We start from the raw sequence: 20,725 nt of genomic DNA on the forward strand, positions 1-20,725 counted from the left end.
GCGCATGCGTGAGTGACAAAACCTGGAAGTAACGCGCTCCGTTACTTCCGGATCGCTGCAGTGCGCAACCCGAAAATACTTATCCCGAAGCTACTTCAACCCGAGGTAAGACTGTATTACTATTTAAACAACAACAACAACCATTCTGCTGATTCCAAACGCCACCCCGCTGCTGATCAAATGGAGTATCAGAGAGACAGCAGCAACCATACAACAGCAGCGGCTCCAGCCTGCAAGCAGTCACTTTTTCTTTGAGGCACTTCCTGTTTCTTTTTCTAGTTGCCATCTGGTAAAACTGGTACCCCCCTTCATGGATCACTGCCTTGCCGTGGCGAAGGGGCTTGAAGAACTCAGAGAAGCTATGAACTACGCCGAGCAGGGCACACAAGATGAACAGGTCATAGTGGAGAGTTTTGACCAAACGTGATCCACCTGGAGGAGGAACCGGCAAGCCACTCCAGTATCCTTGCCAAGAAAACTCCATGGACAAAGACAACAGGCATATAAAAGTTATGACGCTGGAAGATGAGCCCCTCAGGTCGGAAGGCGTCCAACATGCTACTGGGGAAGAGCGGAGGGCAAGTACAAGTAGATCCAGAGCTGATGAAGCGGCTGGGCCAAAGCCGAAAGGACGCTCAGTTGCGGATATGCCTGGAAGCGAAAGGAAAGTCCAATGCTGTAAAGAAAAATATTGCATAGGAACCTGGAATGTAAGAACCATGAACCTAGGTAAGTTGGAGGTGGTCAAAAATGAGATGGCAAGAATAAATATTGACATCCTGGGCATCAGTGAACTAAAATGGACGGGAATGGGCGAATTCAGTTCGGATGACCATCACATCTACTACTGTGGGCAAGAAACCCGTAAAAGAAATGGAGTGGCCCTCATAGTCAACAAAAGAATGGCGAAAGCTGTACTGGGATGCAATCTCAAAAATGATAGAATGATCTCGATACGAATCCAAGGCAGACCTTTTAACATCACAGTAATCCAAGTTTATGCACCAACCACTGGTGCTGAAGAAACTGAAATAGACCAATTCTATGAAGACTTACAAGACCTTATAGAAGTGACACCAAAGAAGGATGTTCTTCTCATTATAGGGGATTGGAATGCTAAAGTAGGGAATCAAGAGGTAAAAGGAACAACTGGCAAGTTTGGCCTTGGAGATCAAAACGAAGCAGGGCAAAGGCTAATAGAGTTCTGTCAAGAGAACAAGCTGGTCATCACAAACACGCTTTTCCAACAACACAAGAGACGACTCTACACATGGACATCACCAGATGGGCAGTATCGAAATCAGATTGATTATATTCTCTGCAGCCAAAGATGGAGAAGCTCTATACAGTCAGCAAAAACAAGACCTGGAGCTGACTGTGGCTCAGATCATCAGCTTCTTATAGCAAAATTCAAGCTTAAACTGAAGAAAGTAGGAAAAACCACTGGGCCGGTAAGATACAATCTAAGTCAAATCCCTTATGAATACACAGTGGAAGTGAGGAACAGGTTTAAGGATTTAGATTTGGTGGACAGAGTGCCTGAAGAACTATGGATGGAGGCTCGTAACATTGTACAGGAGGCAGCAACGAAAACCATCCCAATGAAAAGGAAATGCAAGAAAGCAAAGTGGCTGTCCAACGAGGCCTTACAAATAGCGGAGGAGAGAAGGCAAGCAAAATGCGAGGGAGATAGTGAAAGATACAGGAAATTGAATGCAGATTTCCAAAGAATAGCAAGGAGAGACAAGAAGGCCTTCTTAAACGAGCAATGCAAACAAATAGAGGAAAACAACAGAATAGGAAGAACCAGAGATCTGTTCAAGAAAATTGGAGATATGAAAGGAACATTTCGTACAAAGATTACCACAATAAAGGACAAAAGTGGTAAGGACCTAACAGAAGCAGAAGACATCAAGAAGAGGTGGCAAGAATACACAGAGGAATTATACCAGAAAGATATGGATGTCTCGTACACCCCAGGTAGTGTGGTTGCTGACCTTGAGCCAGACATCCTGGAAAGTGAAGTCAAATGGGCCTTAGAAAGCACTGCAAATAACAAGGCCAGTGGAAGTGATGGTATTCCAGCTGAACTATTTAAAATTTTAAAAGATGATGCTGTTAAGGTGCTACACTCAATATGCCAGCAAATTTGGAAAACTCAGCAGTGGCCAGAAGATTGGAGAAGATCAGTCTACATCCCAATCCCAAAGAAGGGCAGTGCCAAAGAATGCTCCAACTACCGCACAATTGCACTCATTTCACACGCTAGCAAGGTTATGCTTAAAATTCTACAAGGAAGGCTCAAACAGTATGTGGATCGAGAACTCCCAGAAGTGCAAGCTGGATTTAGAAGAGGCAGAGGAACCAGAGACGAAATTGCAAACATGCGCTGGATTATGGAGAAAGCTAGAGAGTTCCAGAAAGACATCTACTTCTGCTTCATTGACTATGCAAAAGCCTTTGACTGTGTCGACCACAGCAAACTATGGCAAGTTCTTAAAGAAATGGGAGTGCCTGATCACCTCATCTGTCTCCTGAGAAATCTCTATGTGGGACAAGAAGCTACAGTTAGAACTGGATATGGAACAACTGATTGGTTCAAAATTGGGAAAGGCGTACGACAAGGCTGTATTTTGTCTCCCTGCTTATTTAATTTATACGCAGAATACATCATGCGAAAGGCTGGGCTGGATGAATCCCAAGCTGGAATTAAGATTGCCGGAAGAAATATCAACAACCTCAGATATGCAGATGACACAACCTTGATGGCAGAAAGTGAGGAGGAATTAAAGAACCTTTTAATGAGGGTGAAAGAGGAGAGCGCAAAATATGGTCTGAGGCTCAACATCAAAAAAACGAAGATCATGGCCACTGGTCCCATCACCTCCTGGCAAATAGAAGGGGAAGAAATGGAGGCAGTGAGAGATTTTACTTTCTTGGGCTCCATGATCACTGCAGATGGTGACAGCAGCCACGAAATTAAAAGACGCCTGCTTCTTGGGAGAAGGGCAATGACAGGCCTAGACAGCATCTTGAGAAGTAGAGACGTCACCTTGCCAACAAAGGTCCGTATAGTTAAAGCCATGGTTTTCCCAGTAGTGATGTATGGAAGTGAGAGCTGGACCATAAAGAAGGCTGATCGCCGAAGAATTGATGCTTTTGAATTATGGTGCTGGAGAAGACTCTTGAGAGTCCCATGGACTGCAAGAAGATCAAACGCATCCATTCTTAATGAAATCAGCCCTGAGTGCTCACTGGAAGGACAGATCGTGAAGCTGAGGCTCCAGTACTTTGGCCACCTCATGAGAAGAGAAGACTCCCTGGAGAAGACACTGATGCTGGGAAAGATGGAGGGCACAAGGAGAAGGGGGCGACAGAGGATGAGATGGTTGGATAGTGTTCTCGAAGCCACAAACATGAGTCTGACCAAACTGCGGGAGGTAGTGGAGGACAGAGGTGCCTGGCGTGCTCTGGTCCATGGGGTCACGAAGAGTCGGACACGACTAAACGACTAAACAACAACAAAACTGGTACCTGCAAGTAGTTGTTGATGTTCCTGGCTCCTTTGCTCAATCTATCTCAATTACAATGTCACTCAAAGCATTCTCACCTAATTATCAGTTATAGACACACATTCACCTGTGAGAATTAAGGTGTTTTCTTTATGCCTGCCAGCACTAAGCTGGGAGTCAGGAGACACACACACACAGTTCTCCAAAGGAAGAGAAAGAAGGAAAGAGACAGGAACCAACTCAACTGTACTATATATGCTGCTTAGATAACAACAGCAACAACAAATTTTCTTTGTACCCCGCCCTCCCCGGCCAGAGCCGGGCTCAGAGCGGCTAACATCATATAAATAACACAGTATACATAATTATGGGACAATTGACAATTCAGGAAAATAATTACCACATGTTCTTACTTATAAAGATCAGGCTGAGGTTGTTCACATTCAATGGTAGCATGCAATGTGTCGATATCCTGTTCGCTTTGAAAGGCTTTTGTATCTTGGACAGCATAATACGTCTAGAATGGACAATAAAGTGTAGTTCAGTATCAAGTCAAGGTGTTTATGAAACTGAAGTGAGAATTTTGAAAATGAAGGGGGGGATACAAACCAACTTCTGTCATGAGTGCAATGGTCAACTATTGTAAAATTCTGCAATTCTAAATTATTACGAGGTTTCCATAGCACGTTGCAAAGTGAGTCAAATATTAATAGAAAACTACAATTACCAAGTTTTAAACTGTTGCAGCAGCCCATATTTACAAACAGGAGCAATCAAATTTTTCAAGCGTGTTCCCAAATGTGATTGTTTTGTTTATTAACAGAATATATTCTATTTGCCCTTGATAAAACTGTAAAGCCACAGGGGAATGTTTTATATTCTTTTACAATGACAAAATCTACAACCCTACAAAATAAAATTCACTAGTCGTACCTTGGAAGTCAAATAGAATCCGTTCCGGAAGTCTGTTTGACTTCCAAAACGTTCGGAAACTAAAGCATGGCTTCTGATTGGCTGCAGGAAGGTCCTGCAGCCAATTGGAAGCCGGGTCGGATGTTCTGCTTCCGAAAATCATTCAAAAACCGGATCACTCACTTCCGGATTTCGATCGTTCGGGAGCCAATTTTTTCAGGCATTTGAGTTCCAAGGTACAACAGTATAAGGATAACAAGTTTAAGCTATTCACTCTAATAGTCATATGTACATCATTTAGTGCAGAAGCCTTCAGTGCCTATTTTTAACCCTTATATTGACATTTCATCAAATGCTGTTCACCTTATGACTGGATTCACCATCCAAACTTGCTGTCGTAACAAAACATGTTCCATCTGCCCGACTACTGGACAAAAATATTAAGTCACAAGGGAATGTTTCGTCTTCTTTTACCATTACAATATCTCCAACCTGGGAAGAGAAGAGTGTAATCAGTCAATGTTTAAGAAAGCATTTTAAGTTGTCAATCCCAAGTGTCTTAAAAAACGAAAATCCACTGTTGTCCCTGTCTTTCTTGCAGTTGCCTGTGCCTCAGGGACTGAGGCAGCAATCCCATACATCTTGTATGAGAATAAGTGCTCTTTGATGCGGTAAGACTTGCTTCCACGTAAACATTCACTGCCAGCTCCTACTACGGCTATGGCTATCAAGTCTACCTACAGAGGTTAAAAAGGAGTTAACAACAGCTATTAATTACAAATGCATAAGAAGTTATCCATGCTGTAACATAATTAGTATACCCTTCTGTGGATTATATGAACATAGGTAACCTTTCAACAAACTATCATTTTTAGGACTGCAAAAAGAAAAGAAAAGGTTGCTTTTTTAAAAAAACAACAACCAAATGTCCAAAATTATCCTATTGCATTATTTCAGAACAAGGTACTTCTATGCAGGTGTGTGTGTGTGTGTGTGTGTGTGTGTGTGTGTTTAAGCTCTGCTTAAACTAGAGCAGGATGAAAAATGTGAGCACATTTCTACCAAAAATACAGTCATTTTTCATGTTCTTGTTGGAGTAAAATAATATGCAAAACTAACTAACTCTCTCTCTCTCTCTCTCTCTCTCCCTCCAGAGGAATGAGACAGAATCATCTGGCACAGCCTTCTCATTGACCTACTTGGCAAACAAAATAACCTTTCAAAGAATTTTAAATGACATAATTTACAAAGATGTGATCAATTCTTTTCCTAGCCATGGCAACTAACGAGCACCCATGTTTGGACGCAATATACCTCAAAATACTAGATATTAAGGAGAAACAACAGGGGAATGCTGTGCTTTCAAGAACTAAAATAAAACAAGTGTTTCAGGCAGCCATCAAGCTATGCACTCATCTAGAAAACTGCATTTTATTCCCTGCTCAGCCCTTGTTTTTCATTTTTCCCACTCCAACAGTTAGTTAGCATTCCATGCTCACTAAGCATGCTCAGTACTCAATGAGCTATTTTAGGGTTGCTGTCGTTTTCTGCTTTGGGTTTCCTGGCAATTTCTGAATTACAGAAATGAAAGGCAGAAATTCCTATGTGGAAGTGGCTTCCATGATGTAATTTTTTAAACATATGGAACACCCTATACTTCTTAATACAATTAAGCTTGATAGCTTAAGATTTGTTCAGTGTCCCTCCCCCATTTAAAGAAGGACTAACCTCTGACTAAAACTTTGCCAACTGCAGTTGTGGCACTCTACATGAGATGTCATTTCCAAGGTGGTTATCACTCATGCCACTGCCACTGCTGGATTTTTAGTAACCAATTTTAAAGGTATACACCTGTGTACTCAGTACTTAACATCAACCACTAAAAGGCCACAAGTGATGCTGCTCTCTTATGGGTCACCTAGCTCCCGCCACCACTGTTGCATATTTTTAGTGACAGATGAGGATCCCAAAATAACTATTTCTCTATTTGCATCCTGATCCTCTTTTTGAAGCAAAGTCTTCACCCTGGTTCATAAAAGACTCTGCTGTGTTCTACCGTAGCCCACCTGATACATGGGACTAATTTTTCTTTTAAAGGCAGGCAGAAACAATATTTATGAAATGAAGAAAGTTATACTCATGGAGTATATATCATGGAGAATTGTATCCAACTCTCTCTCTTTCTGACACACCAACTCAAGTAATCTCCATCCAAGAAATATATTGAATAATACATGGCACTTACTCTGAGTTTGCGGCTCTGCTTTCTAACCAGTTTGCCATGGCGAATAAAATGAACAGGACACTGGTTCATTGCATTGTCGGCTTTGTGACGAAGCCAATCTTCATAGCCCTAAATGAAATAGCCAATTAAATATTTATAATTCCCCAAAAAGGTAACCCTTTATCATTTGTATTAGACTTGTACAACATTGTTGGAGAAACTGTAATTTCAAAAGTGTAAGGTGGGGAAGAGGCGGAGGTGGGGAACAGAGAAGGAGTTCGAAAATTATGATGATTGCTTGCTGACTTCCTTTTTTAAAAATGACATGACTCCAACTCAATTCGCATCCGCTCCTGATCATAATGGTGTATCACAGGGGTCAGCAAACCTTTTCAGCAGGGGGCCGGTCCACTGTCCCTCAGACTTTGTGGGGGGCCAGACTATATTTTGAAGGGGAAACATGAACAAATTCCTATGCCCCACAAATAACCCAGAGATGCATTTTAAATAAAAGTACATTCTACTCATGTAAAAACATGCTGATTCTCGGAACGTCCGCGGGCCGGATTTAGAAGGCAACTGGGCCGGCTCCGGCTCCCAGGCCTTAGTTTGCCTACCCATGGTGTATCAGGTGCAAAGTTACCATACTGCTGATGGTTGCCTGGTTGGTGTTGCACTCACATGGTATCCAGAAAAACAATATCTCAGGAAATGAATAAAAAATATATATATTTCTTAAAAAAAACATGCGGAATTTATACTATTTTCACTTTTAACAGACAATGCTCTTACCTGTTTAATAGCTGTTACAGTGATGACAAAGAAAAGTGGAAGCCCACTTGTCACTGGGCTAGTTGGTGTGTCAATAATTAACTAGGGGAGGAAAAAAGAATTAGCATACATTTTCTAAAGAACAGCATTTTTTTAAAAATGGCCTTATTAGCAGCCTTTGATAAAGTACTCTGCAATCATTAAAACTGAACCATCTGAACATTAAGATGATAACCAGTGATTTACACATCACTTCCATAACATCTTAGAAGAGTTTGGCCACGTTGACTAATTCAACTTAATTAACTTATCAGAAGGCATGGTACTAGCAGCTACTCCACATATTATGCAGAGGCAAATCTGGCTTACCACTGAGCGTACACTTGACAGGGATCTGAAATTAATCACAGACCTCCAATAAGCCTGCACAATTCAACTGTTTGCAAACATATGTTTGCTGTACACACAGCAGTGTATAAAGTGACCTTGAGCCAAAGCAACACAAAGAATACCAACACAGCTTAAGCAGAACCGTATACAGTACCTGGAAAGTGGAATGTTAAGTATTCAATTTTCCACTTGCAGTGGAATACCATTTAGCCTCTTGGAAAAGCATCTTACTTGTTGCATAGTCCATTGTACGTTGCATTGATTAGGTAACATGGTTCCCTCCCCCCTATTATTTTCTAATTTCACCTATGTATAGCTAAGCCCACATCCACACCATATATTTTAAGCGCTATTATACCTCTTTAATAGTCATGGCTTCCCCCAAAGAATCCTGGGAACTGTAGTTAAGAGCTGTTAGGAGACCCTCCCTATCCTCTTCACAGAGCTCCATTCCCAGAGTTCCCTGGTTGTTAAACCACCCAGGAAACTGTAGTGAGGGGAATAGTCTGTGAGAGTCTAACAACTCTCAGCCCTCTTAACTACAGTTCCCAGTGTTTTTGGCAGGAAGCCATGACGGTTAAAGTGGTATAATAGCACTTTAAATGCACATTGAGGATATGGGATGTACATTCCTGAAAGGCAGGGTGATATTACTACTACTAGTAGTAGTAGTATACTGCCCTATACCTGCAAGTCTCAGGGTGGTTCACAACATAAAACATGTAAGTAACTGTAAAGACAAAAACACTTTATGACAAATTCCCTTTCTACCCCTATAAAAATAAAACATAGCTGAAGACTCAAAATATTTAATTTTAGACATCCATATCAAATATGTATATCCTGTTTTAAATGAAAGAACTAAAGAAAGAAATGTGTATATCTTACCTGTACAAGAAAAATGATGAGAAAATAAAAGTTAGCTATTCTTCGGAACTGCTCAAATAAATTCTTTGGGACAAAGTTCCAAAAAGTGTACTAAAAGAAAAAGAGAGGCAGAAATGGACTGTTGATGACATGCTGTGCTTTCAAATTTATCAAATGGTATACATTAGGAACTAATGGCTTTAAAAGGGCAGGGGAATCAATTATATATAGATCCCAGTTCTGAGAAAGTTAATCAAGCTTAAATCTTGATTTACACAGAACTTTGGCAGAATTAACTTTGCCTGGATCAATGGCATATATAAACTTAACTGCTCTAAGTAAACACAAAACATATCTGCAAATATTATTATTAATTTAAGTAAATTGCATAACTTGAGGCAAGCAGTTGGCATTATTAAGCAGACTGACATATCAAATCCCTGCTTTTCAGAAGGGATGAACTTCACCTTTTTGATTTGACAGTTATTTGAGGAACATGGGCAGAGTATTAGGAGGAATTCATGGAGCAACTTTGGAATGTGTAGAAGAATGAACACCATACTTGGATGGTCTACTCCAGCAGCAAATGATGTACCAAGAATTAACACCACAAATGAGCATGGGACCCAGAAGGAAATAACAGATGTCCTGGCTGGGGGAGGAACATCTGTTTTGAGTAGGGAATTTAATAATTTAATAATTTTTTACATGGTTGAATGGCTCACGGGTGTAGCTGCCATCCTGTTCGAGAAGACTGAGAAAATCTGCTGGAGATTCAAGGGGAATTCACCTGCGACTCTTTCTAGAAATGGTTACCTATGAGATTGGGAGCTTTCCAGCAGACCCAGGCCTGGATCAAGGGAAACCATCTGCTGAACTTCATGCTATTCCTCCTCTGGTCAGATCTAATTCTAGAGGAATAGGCCAATGACTTCTCTTCTCATATTGGTCCTGGGTGATAATATATTTCCTTCCCACGATCCTCAATTCCTGCTATACCTCCTACTCATGCTTGCTTCTTCATTCACCTTCCATCAGCAGTAGATGTCTCTACTTGAAACTACCAGGTTAAGTGATAAGATTCACAATGGGGGTGACATCTGTCAATATCACACAAATGCTAGCAACAAAATTCCAGAAAGCTATTATTAATATTCTATCTGCAGCTGGCTAGCCACTACTGACATGCCTCTGAGCAAGTGAGCTCCAATATGACCTGCAGGTGGCATTTCCGCTAAATATTAAGTCAGTAACACAATCAGACAGCTCTTCTGACACATACAGAGAACGGCCCGTAAAGCAAAGTGTCCTTTTAAATATAGCTTAATAGGAAATGCAGATAGAATGATAAATTAACTATAAAATGTAACATGGGAGTCTATTATTCTTATGGGTTCAACTGGCAGTGTTCGCACAGGGTAGTCCAATGTGTGTCCTCAAGGCCTTTTTTAATGGGCCCTCAACAACATCTGGTGATCAGCCTTTGCGGTGCTGTTGCCTTCCCAAAGCAAGGTAAGTGAGGCACTGGGATTTGGGAAGGAGGCATGAGGTCTAGATGGGAAGGAGGTCTAGATGAGAAGGAGACATGAGGTCCTAGATTCCTCTCACCTCCTTCCCAAAGCCTTGTTAGCACGTTCCAACCTTTGGACAGGAGGTGGGAGGGATCTAGGACCCTGCCAGAGGTCACTCATCACAGATTAGACATGCACATTCCTGTGCCTTCCCTTGCTTCCTTTTCCTTTCCCTGGATTCCCAACTTTTGCTTGACCCTTTAACCGCACCCACCCACCTCTCATCCGTTTGATTTCTATTTGCTGCTCTGGACTTCTGCCTGACCTGATGATGTACCCAATCCTGACTTGTTTGATTTAATTAACTGATTTGAAGCCACCCAGCACTTCCCACTGACTGCTTGCAGGCCTGACCCCACAGGGTCCTGACACTGGGTTAAGAATGCTGTGATTATGATAGGAAGAGAAGAGACTGGAAGGTGTTGTTTGTCATTCAGCTGTTCACGCAGCGATAATTACAACTTGCCGCAGGTAAAGCAGCCCAGCGGCAAATTGTTCTTCTGGTCCTCTGGAAACTGCCCTGCTAGATATTTCTGAAAAATGTCTGTTATGACTGTGTATCGTAAGAACAGATCAGCACTGTCTTGTAAGAGCACAGACTAGTGACAATTTGACTACAAGCAAATTTTAATGGTGGGAAGCAACATCTACTTTTTATTATAGTTCCTTTCCGAGCAGCTGCTGGTAAACAAAGGTAGCTCAGGAAGCAAAAAATAAAATTGTTGGTGGAAAAATGAAAAAGGAAGCTGACAGAGCAGAGTCAAAAGCATTAGGCAAATTATGCAAACACACACTCTACCTTTGAGGAGACTATTCTGTTATCTGGATACCTCTGTGGAATGTACGCTTCAGTGCCTGCAGGGGGTTCACGATGCCCAACATAAATAGTCCGATTGTCCACCCAATTCTCTTCTCCAGCACACTGTGGAAAAAAGAATGTGTCATTTTAGTTCAGTCTGTAGTTCTGCATAGACATGAGTCATACACTGAACTGGCTAGCCCCGTCTCTTGGCATCAGTTGATCCTTCATTCTCTAATAGCTGTCAAAATCTTAATGCCCCCACCCCCCCAAAGTCTTTGCCTATCTTCTCCTGAGCGATACTTAGATGACACATAGGAGTGAGCTGTCAAAATCCTGCCTTTAATTGCCTTCAGTAAGTCCCTTACCCCTGGAGCAATAAAGGCAAACCCACACAATTCAAATCTGTTACTCTAAATGGCGAGTTTTATATTTTGTCCTCATATTACTCTAAGAAGAAAAGAAAAGGCATGCACACTGACACATCCCAGCTCTCTGAATACATATTGAGCATATTTCCCTAATCATGTGCACTGTAATCCAAGGAGCTATTTCAGGAGACTGCCAGGGCTTGCGCATATTTGGGTTTTCTCTGCAAACTGCAAAGCTGAGGGGCCACTTGTGAAGTTCTTCCAAGTTTTGAAGCTATGCGACAAATAACTGCAGCACCGCTTCTAGAAAGAGGGCTTGACTATGAAGCCCTGCTTACTGGGGGAGTGTAACACATTTATTTATTCAAAAGATTTATATGCTGCCTTTTTGGGGGCGGGGATGCAAACTCCCGCCATGGCAGATTACAAAAGATTATGAAAACCATAAAGTATGGATGGGGAACCCTAATATGAGGACAAAAGGTAGAAGGCCTTTATCTGAAATCTTCTAAAATATATATGTACGGAAGTATCCATGATTCTACGCATTATTATTTTGGATGTATGGAATTAGTAGGAGTTGTTAAGGAAAGAGTTGTTAAGACTTTATATTCAATTTATTTTAAATGGTGTTTTTTTAAAAGGAAGTTGTAATGGCCCCAGCCTCAAACTCAAGATTCAGAGGATAGGTTTAGTGACCAGGTAGAGGCTGGGACAGAGAGCAGTCCAGAATCAGAGGCAGAAGTGGAGGCTGGAGTGGAAGGGGGCCAAGAGCCAGCAATAAGTCAGGCTGGTAAGGAAGCCAGGCTCTCCCATTTCTGCTGTGACCAGCTCCTTTTCCCGCTGGTTTCCCAGAATGAGGCACAAGGCGAAGGAGCCTTAGGCTGCTGGGGAAGGAACCAGGAGAGGCAGGGACCTTCAGTCCTCGCGACTGTCTCATTGGGGCAAGACCTACTGGGAAGAGTTGTTGTGATCCCTAGGCCTGTGCTGTTTTGGTTTCTCTGAATAGTTAACTTCACTGACACTGGTGTTTTTTTATTGCTGACTCTGGCTCCTGACAGTCTTGTAGAGATTGCACCAGATGGGAAGCCATAGAAAGAAAAAGCACACCCCTTTAAGCCAGGGACTTGGTCCTTTAAGATTTCACATTTCTAAGAAAGAGGAGTGGAGAAGGGGCAGGCTGGAGGGAGGGCCTCATCCTGAAAACTCAGTCTATCTTCGTATGAATGAGTTGTTCAACTGGAGTTCTCCAAGGTGCTGTACACACCATCCTGCCTTCTGGTGTGAACTGGTCAGAACAGAGGTAAAGGCAGGGTTCAGACCTTGTCAAACTCTCAATGATGTCATAGGGGACAATCACTAATGGCCAAAGAACACATTAGGAAAAAAAGATTGTATAAGCCTGTTGAAATTTTTTTGCTAAAGACTTCAAGTTCTGCACAGTTTATCATAAGAATATAACAAAACATGAACGAAGAACGATTTTGGGGGGGGGGGGACGGACACAAAGTATTCCAAAATGCAGATTTAAGTAATTTACACCACATGCTCAAGAACAGAGAAGGCAACCTGTGCCTTGTTCAACAAAAGTAATACTGAATAACAAAAGCAGTCATGCATTATTAAAGGCATTATTCAACAGAACTTGATTCTTCTCATGAGGGTACTACATAGTTTAGAGGACAGTAGAACAAAAAGGCTCTCTTATACTGCTTATTGCCAATAATCGATATAAAATATACTATATACGAACAGCTATTATGTCTACCAAAAAAAACAACAACACCCCAAGACAGCACTCCCCCCCCCCCATCAAACTACCATTCTGTATTAGATTTCCTTTGGACCGTGACACTGATATCCCTGCAAGGAAAGGAAAAAGTACTGCAGCGAAGTAGGAAGAGCAGTGAAGTGTATCCACTGCTTTATATGCTATTACTTAAGCCCATTAAAAGGTACATCCAAGAAACCATAAATAAACCTAAGCATTATGAGTTTCTAATAATAACTTAAAGCTCAATGTACCGAAACCCTATTCCATTGGCACATCAATGATGAAGCATTACTTTTCTTGCTTCAGCCCTGTCAGCAAATGCAGAACCCAAAAACTGGTGGAAGATCCATTATGCTGTCTTTGCTTCACATACCACTGACCACAGTAGAAGAAGAAGAAGAGTTTGGATTTGATATCCCGCCTTTCACTCCCTTTTAAGGACTCTCAAAGCGGCTAACAATCTCCTTTCCCTTCCTCTCCCACAACAAACACTCTGTGAGGTGAGTGGGGCTGAGAGACTTCAGAGAAGTGTGACTGGCCCAAGGTCACCCAGCAGCTGCATGTGGAGGAGCGGAGACGCGAACCCGGTTCCCCAGATTAGGAGACTACCGCTCTTAACCACTACACCACACTGGCTCTCCTGGGGATCCAATCCAAGTGGGTGGGGGTGAGGGGCACTGCTTTGCAGGGGTGCCGCTCCTACTTGGATGACCGTCTTCAACGGGTGATGCTTGGGGAATGTTATTCAGCACCATAGGGCCTTCAATGTGGGGACACTCAGGGTTCAATTATATCCCCCCACGCTGTTTAATATCTATATGAAGTCGCTGAGTGGGGTCATCAGGAGTTTAGGAGTGTGTTGTCAGCAATATGCTGATGACACACAGCTCTATTTCTCCTTTACATCTACAGGTATGGAAGTGGATGTGTTGGACCGGTGTCTGGCCTTGGTACTGGACTGGGTGAGAGCCAATCCAGTTAAGACTGAGACACTGTTAGTGGGTGGTTCCCTAGACTGGGTGGATGGAAGACTGCCTGCTCTTGAGGGGATTGCACTCCCTCTAAAGGAGCAGGTACGCAGCTTGAGGGTGCTCCTGGACCCATTGCTGTCACTGGAGGCAAAGGTGGCATTGATGACATAGAGTGCCTTCTGTCAGCTTCAGCTGGTGGCCCAGCTATGCTGCTATCTAGACAAGCATAGCCTCACTTCTGTGCCCTACGATCTGGTAATCTCTAGGTTAGATTACTTCAGTGTGTTATACATGGGGGTGCCTCTGAAGACGGTTCAGAAACTTCAGCTCAAGCAAAATTCGAAGGTCAGGTTGCTCAACCTTGGAGGGCGACAACACAAGAATAGGCCTTTTCTGTGATGGCTTTCCATTTGTGGAATGTTCTCTTCAGAGTAGTTTGCCAAGAGCCATCATTTCATGCCTTTAGGTGCCAGGTGAAAACATTCCTCTTTATCCAGGTCTTTAGCCATTAAACAACCTATGACCTTTTAAATGTGGACCTGTTGTTGTTTTTTTGTTGTTGTTGTTGTTATTTCTGTGACTGTTATATCATTTATTATTATTATGCTGTGTAAAATATGTTTTTAATATTGTACACTGCCCTGGGACCTTTGGATAAAGAATGGTATACAAATTGAATAAATACAAAAGGACATATTCAAGACTCCTAGCTTCATCAAGCTTGAATGATGATTTAAGTACGACGTTGTTTCTCAGTTTAAGGCCATTAAACTTTTAACATAATAGAAAACTTTTAAAAAATAAAATGGGAGTGCTCACAACAAACTCAGTGAAGTATTCAGTTTTCTGAATAATAATGTTTCTTTTTAAAAAAAAAAAAAGGAAAGAAAAGAAAATGCAAGCAATGGAATAACTATCCCATTATCCCATTCAAAGGGAAGAGCTACATTGATTTGCTGTAGCCCAAACAGGAAAAAACAAGGGAAGAGGGGAGAAACCCTGTGATACCTTAAGGCTTTTGTGACATAAACTTTAACGGGCAAGTCTACAAAATCTTATGGTACACTAAATTTGTTAACATTTAACCTCACTGGTGCTACAGCTGTCAGAATTCAAAGTCCACATTTGCATCCTCACAGGAAAACCTGTATATGGTAGGTTACAAGTATTGCCGTTTTACATTCTGAGAAACAAGTCTGAGAAGTTTATAACAGCTTGCTCATTGCATGAGCTAGGATGGGCGTTCAGGGCTCATACTCTGTCGCTTGACTCACAATTGTTTATCTGGCAAGGTACTAAAAAAACATTATTTAAAAAAGGAAACAAGCCTGGAGGGGCTCAAACAATTTTGCTTAGTTGCTTAACTTACATTAGGTCAAGAAATATCCCAGCTGTCCTCCAGATAAGACTGGCATAAAACTTCAGGTATTTTTTTCACCTCGCCTGTTAACATGAAAAGCCCATTTGTATTTATCTTATGCCCATTTGCTTTTATCTTATGAATTGTTCTAGAAGTATTTCTAAGCTGGTGCTTTGGTTGTTTCTGCTCTCTGCAGTAGATGGTATGGTGTCGGCTAAGTTTAAGTGATGAAATGGATGGGGTGGGGAAAGGGGCTAAATGACCATCAAAATATGGTACTGAGAGAACAATGGCCAATGGCCTTAACTCTGCTGGATTACTAAAAGTATGATCTTGTCATGCATTTGGAAGAGGATGGTGTGATGTCGAGAGATACAGGGAACATAAGTGTTGGTTCCCATACAGTGGGATTAAGTACTTAATTCGTTCCAGAGGTCCGTACTTAACGTGAAACTGTTCTTAACCTGAAGCACCACTTTAGCTAATGGGGCCTCCTGCTGCCGCCACACCGCCAGAGCACGATTTCTGTTCTCATCCTGAAGCAAAGTTCTTAACCTGAAGCACTATTTCTGGGTTAGCAGAGTCTGTAACCTGAAGCGTATGTAACCTGAAGTGTATGTAACCTGAGGTACCACGGTATATAAAACCTTATGAGCAACACATATATGGAGTTTTCCATCAGATCATATGATGGTGTTGAGTGATAATGCCAAGGCCTGGTGCCTCACCCCCCCAATGCAGCGTCGCCTGGGATTCATCACTCCGGTCTCCCGTCACACTGATGTGGCCCATGTCCAGGGACATGAGCACACGACAAGCAGAGTTCAGACAGAAGCTTAGCCTTGAGGAGTAACATCTAAGCCTAATTTATTGCAAATTAGAGCAAACGTAACAGAACAAAGAAAAACATGGCTTCTCTCTCTGTCGGAGAGAGAACTGCAAAAGCTATACAGAGCGGAAACAGCGTATCTCCTCTCACAAGACTCCAATAATCAGTGCTGGAATGTAAACAGACATGTGACATGTAACAATCCCACATATCTGCAGCATGGGAGGAATGGAATTCTCAACAGATGGGCCATCATATAATCAGCAGACCACACATGTGCAGAAGCAGGGAATGGCTCCTGCATGATTCTCAACCTGGTATCCAGCAGTCCTGTGGCTCTGCTACATGCTTGCTGCATGTGCAGGCAATGCAAACCCAGAGTCCAGCACTGGGCTGCGAGAACATCTCTTCCAGGTGGACTTACTGTCTGGAAACAGATTGAGGACCCTACTCCAACCATTGGCCATATAGGCTGCAGCTAATTGGTGTTAGGAGTTCAGCATCATCTGGCTGGCCACTTGCTTCATCATTTCTGGTCTAGCCCTTAGGCACAGCTGGTGGTTTTGAACAACCATCAGACAATATTCCAAGGGATGAAAGGATGGTGTTGGCTTCCCATCCTTCTCTATCTCCTCTCAGCCACTGAGATATGGTCTGAGAGCCTGAACCTGCCCTCTGCCCAGCAATGCCTAGCATTCTCCCATCAGCCATGGCTGCAATGAGTGTGGGAGCTGAGCACCATGCCTCACCAAAATGGTCTCCCTTTTCCTGTGCCGGACAGGATCTCTTACAGTTGGTTTGTCTGGAATACCATATATGCACTAATAAAGAATTAACAATGACTATAACCTCCTAAGTGCTAGCAGGACCACTATCTATGCCTCACTAAAGTGAGCCAGTTATTATTATGCGATTTTCATCTCACACATTCATATGATACTGAAATATCACTCTTGTTCTCATCTGTCAGGATAATGTCGCACATTAGGGAGGGGTGAATTGCTGATTTTGCAAAGATCACATATCTCTGGCAATTTACAAAGCAGAATGCCTGATTTATGATTTTAAAAATTAATGGAAAGAAGATTTGCCTTAGTGCAATATTCGAATAGCTTGAATAGGCAAATCTTCTTCCCATTAATTTTTAAAATCATAAATCAGGCATTCTGCTTTGTAAATTGCCAAAGATATGTGATCAAGCTAATCAAATATCGGGTTAATTATGATTAAGATCTGAAAATGAGAGTATTTTCCCAAATTGTTAATAAGACCATAATAATTTTTAAAGAATATATCGAGAGTGTTCTGAATGCTTCACAATACAGCTTGAAAAGGTATCCCTGACTGGAGAACAGTAGCCTGACTATTGCCATACAATGAGTTCATGGCTTCAAACCAGAGAATTTCTGGCTCACAGCCACTATGCTAACAGATACCCTAGAAATCCAGCCTTTCACCAGCATAACCCTGCATTATACTGTTGAACATTTGCTCAAGGGGAGCAGGAAGAACATAGGCAGATGGTAAGCTGACTGAAAGCTGTGCCTGGCCTAGCTCTGAATGAACGTCTCTCGGTTTACTATTCAACGCGACCGGCACAAGGATATGCCATGCATTGAGATACTCAGATATGAGATAACAACACTTGGCTTGCAGACATGATGGGAGTTCTGTAAAAATGCTGCAGAGTTCTGACCTTGATGAAGCAATTATCGTTGCTTTTCAGATCGCACTTGAAACGGTGTTGTTCTGTCACTTCACAGAAATAGACCGGCAGCCCCTGCTCTTCTAAGCATCTAAAATCCGTACAGCCAATGTAGAAAATCACACATTGCCCTCGGTATGAATGCTACACCATTCCTCCCTCCTCTACATTTGTTCTCATCGGATTCATCTGCAACCGAAGAGAGCACACTCGCCGCTTAAAAGCAGATGCAGCTCATTGTGTAGGAAACTAAGAGGCCTGTTTTGATTTAATGTTCAAAGAATGACGTCTCATTTACCCATTAGGTGCTGCTGTCCTGTCTCGTCATGCTAGGCTTCTGATTGTTATAACTGTGAAGCTTACAGGCAAGCTGAGGATGAGAGACAATTGCGTCTCCAGGAATCAGATCAGGTGAACTTAGGATCGATAACTATTCCTATAGCCATTCAAAATGTTGCCTATCCCTGTCACTACTTAGACACAGAAAGGTGCATAGGGAATTTCAAATTATTTCATCTAATAGCCAAGTAGGGGTGCCCCTCCAGCCAGTGTCCCCCCTCCCTACAAGGCAACAAAAAGGGGGCGCTCAGAAAAAGACGGAACTTTCTGCACAAGTGGAGATTATGCAGGTGGTGGTGGGGAACACAGTGGTTTCTCAATTCGCCACAAGAAGGGGGAAAATGCTTCCTTCACTACAAAATAGGGAGGCAGGAGACTGCACATGCAAGCTCCCAGTATGCTGTTATGGGATCCTGGCAACATGAATGCAGAGCGCAGGCACTAAGTCTGTCTGGTGACAGGACACTTAATTTTTGCTGACTCTGCAGCCTAACAGCTGCCACTGGAGGAATGATAGCATGTGCCCTCTGCCCCCAATTTCTATTTATTTCCGGGATCCTTTATGCTTCTAGGGGAGAGTTTCTTATACTTGGGTCTCCAGCTGTTTTTGGACTACAAATCCTATCATCCCTAGCTAGCAGGGCCAGTGGTCAGGGATGATGGGAACTGTAGTCCAAAAACAGCTGGAGGCCCAAGTTTGGAAAACACAGTTCTAAGGGATCCATCTCGCGAGGGGCATTGAACTGTCACTGGTGCGGGGAGGGGATTTACTAGAATCCACCTATACAGTCATACAACTGGTTCATCAAACTCAGAACTGTCTCCACTTACTGCCAAGGGCACTCTCAGAGTTTCAGGCAGGTGTTTTTCCCAGCTATAGCTGAAGATGTTAGGGGCTGAACCTGAGAATTTCTGCACACTCTGGAGCTGAGCGAGGGCCCTTCCTCAAGTGCTAACAAGGGCACAGCTGTGAAGGAGATAGATCCTTAAAAGAGTCCTGCAGTGGAAAAATATTAAGGTCTCGACAGAAACGGCTACATACTGTGTGCACAGGGGTTAGTTACTGCTCAGGTTAGAACTGGCAAGTCTGTCACTTGAAAGGTTTAGCATCTAAGCTTTAAAGATATTCTGCTCTATTGGGAGATGGTAATGTTCCTTATCTTTTTTTTCTTCCCTGCCTTTTACGCCTCCCACCTTGCAACCCGTAATAGTTTGCTCCTGAACTTTTATATTTGCCTTAAGAGCAAAAACAACAACTGAATAAGAACTCTTACAAGCGTAGGTAATCACAGCTCATTAAAGAAGTGCAACTAATTCAATGCTAGTTAGTATATCAATTTGTAAAGGAAAAGAAAAGAAAAGAAACAGCTACAGTGGTACCTCAGTTTAAGAACAGCCCTGTTTATGAACTAATCGGTATACGAACTCCGTAAAACCAGAAGTAGTGTTCTGGTCAGCGAACTTTACCTCGGTCTATGAACGGAAGCCAAATGGCGGAAGGGCACTGGCGGTGGGAGGCCTCTAGGGAAAGTGTGCCTTGGTTTAAGAACGGTTTCGGTTTAAGAATGGACTTCTGGAACGAATTAAGTTCGTAAACCGAGGTACCACTGTACTTCTGTTCTGTGTAAAAATAGGAAAGCAGATATTTGGAGAGTGTCTGTGTCTGTTGGAGAAGCCGAACAAACACTGAAATGTTTGAATTATTATATGCAATTATAAATAAAACTATGAGAGCTAATGCATTTTGTGTAGTATCCATGGATTTTAACACCTAATATTAACAGTTCTAGGCACCTTAGACAACGTAAATTCATATCGGTCATAATCTGCTTCTTTATGTATGCTACAAATTAAAGGGTGGTAACAAAACTAACTTGCAACATGGAAAATTGCTGTTTTGGATTATTTTATGAAAATGACATAAAGGAAACCTTGTACTTGGTCATCTTCGTGTTTTTAGCCACTTTTCTGTCAAAAAGGCCATCAAACTAGTTTATAAGATATAAGCATCAGAATCAAAAACACCATGTTTTTGCATCAATCATGCATCACATCCAGACAAGACTCCCTATGCAGTGCACCACAATATTTTTTCTAGGGATAAGGGAAAGAATCATCAAAATAACTTTTTCAGTAGCACAGCAGAATCATGCAGTCCAAGCATGCACGTTTTCAACATCACCTCAATAAACATATATCGTATTAGCCTCATACTATTCAACTGTCTTATATTTCCACTATGGCAGATTACTAGAAGCAAAGAAAGCGCTGGTGTTTGTTTCCCCTGGCAGAGAAGGAGAAGTTGCTGCCATGATATATCACTTGTCATC

At 42.2% G+C, this 20,725-nt stretch overlaps 1 protein-coding gene across 6 annotated transcripts in view; it reads right to left on the reverse strand.

Annotated features, from left to right (window-relative positions):
* ATP11A (ATPase phospholipid transporting 11A) overlaps positions 1-20,725 on the reverse strand; it is a 110,059-nt gene that overhangs the window by 47,218 nt on the left and 42,116 nt on the right. For all 6 annotated transcript variants that reach the window (XM_053384400.1, XM_053384399.1, XM_053384403.1 and 3 more), the window contains exons 2-7: positions 11,047-11,169; positions 8,698-8,787; positions 7,441-7,521; positions 6,670-6,777; positions 4,788-4,916; positions 3,926-4,029 (exon numbers count right to left, since the gene is read on the reverse strand). In XM_053384400.1, the coding sequence (XP_053240375.1) occupies positions 3,926-4,029; positions 4,788-4,916; positions 6,670-6,777; positions 7,441-7,521; positions 8,698-8,787; positions 11,047-11,169 (635 nt within the window). The remainder of the gene's footprint in view (positions 1-3,925; positions 4,030-4,787; positions 4,917-6,669; positions 6,778-7,440; positions 7,522-8,697; positions 8,788-11,046; positions 11,170-20,725) is intronic.

The sequence above is a fragment of the Podarcis raffonei genome, chromosome 4, assembly GCF_027172205.1.
Source record: "Podarcis raffonei isolate rPodRaf1 chromosome 4, rPodRaf1.pri, whole genome shotgun sequence".
In the NCBI taxonomy this organism is placed as follows: domain Eukaryota; kingdom Metazoa; phylum Chordata; class Lepidosauria; order Squamata; family Lacertidae; genus Podarcis; species Podarcis raffonei.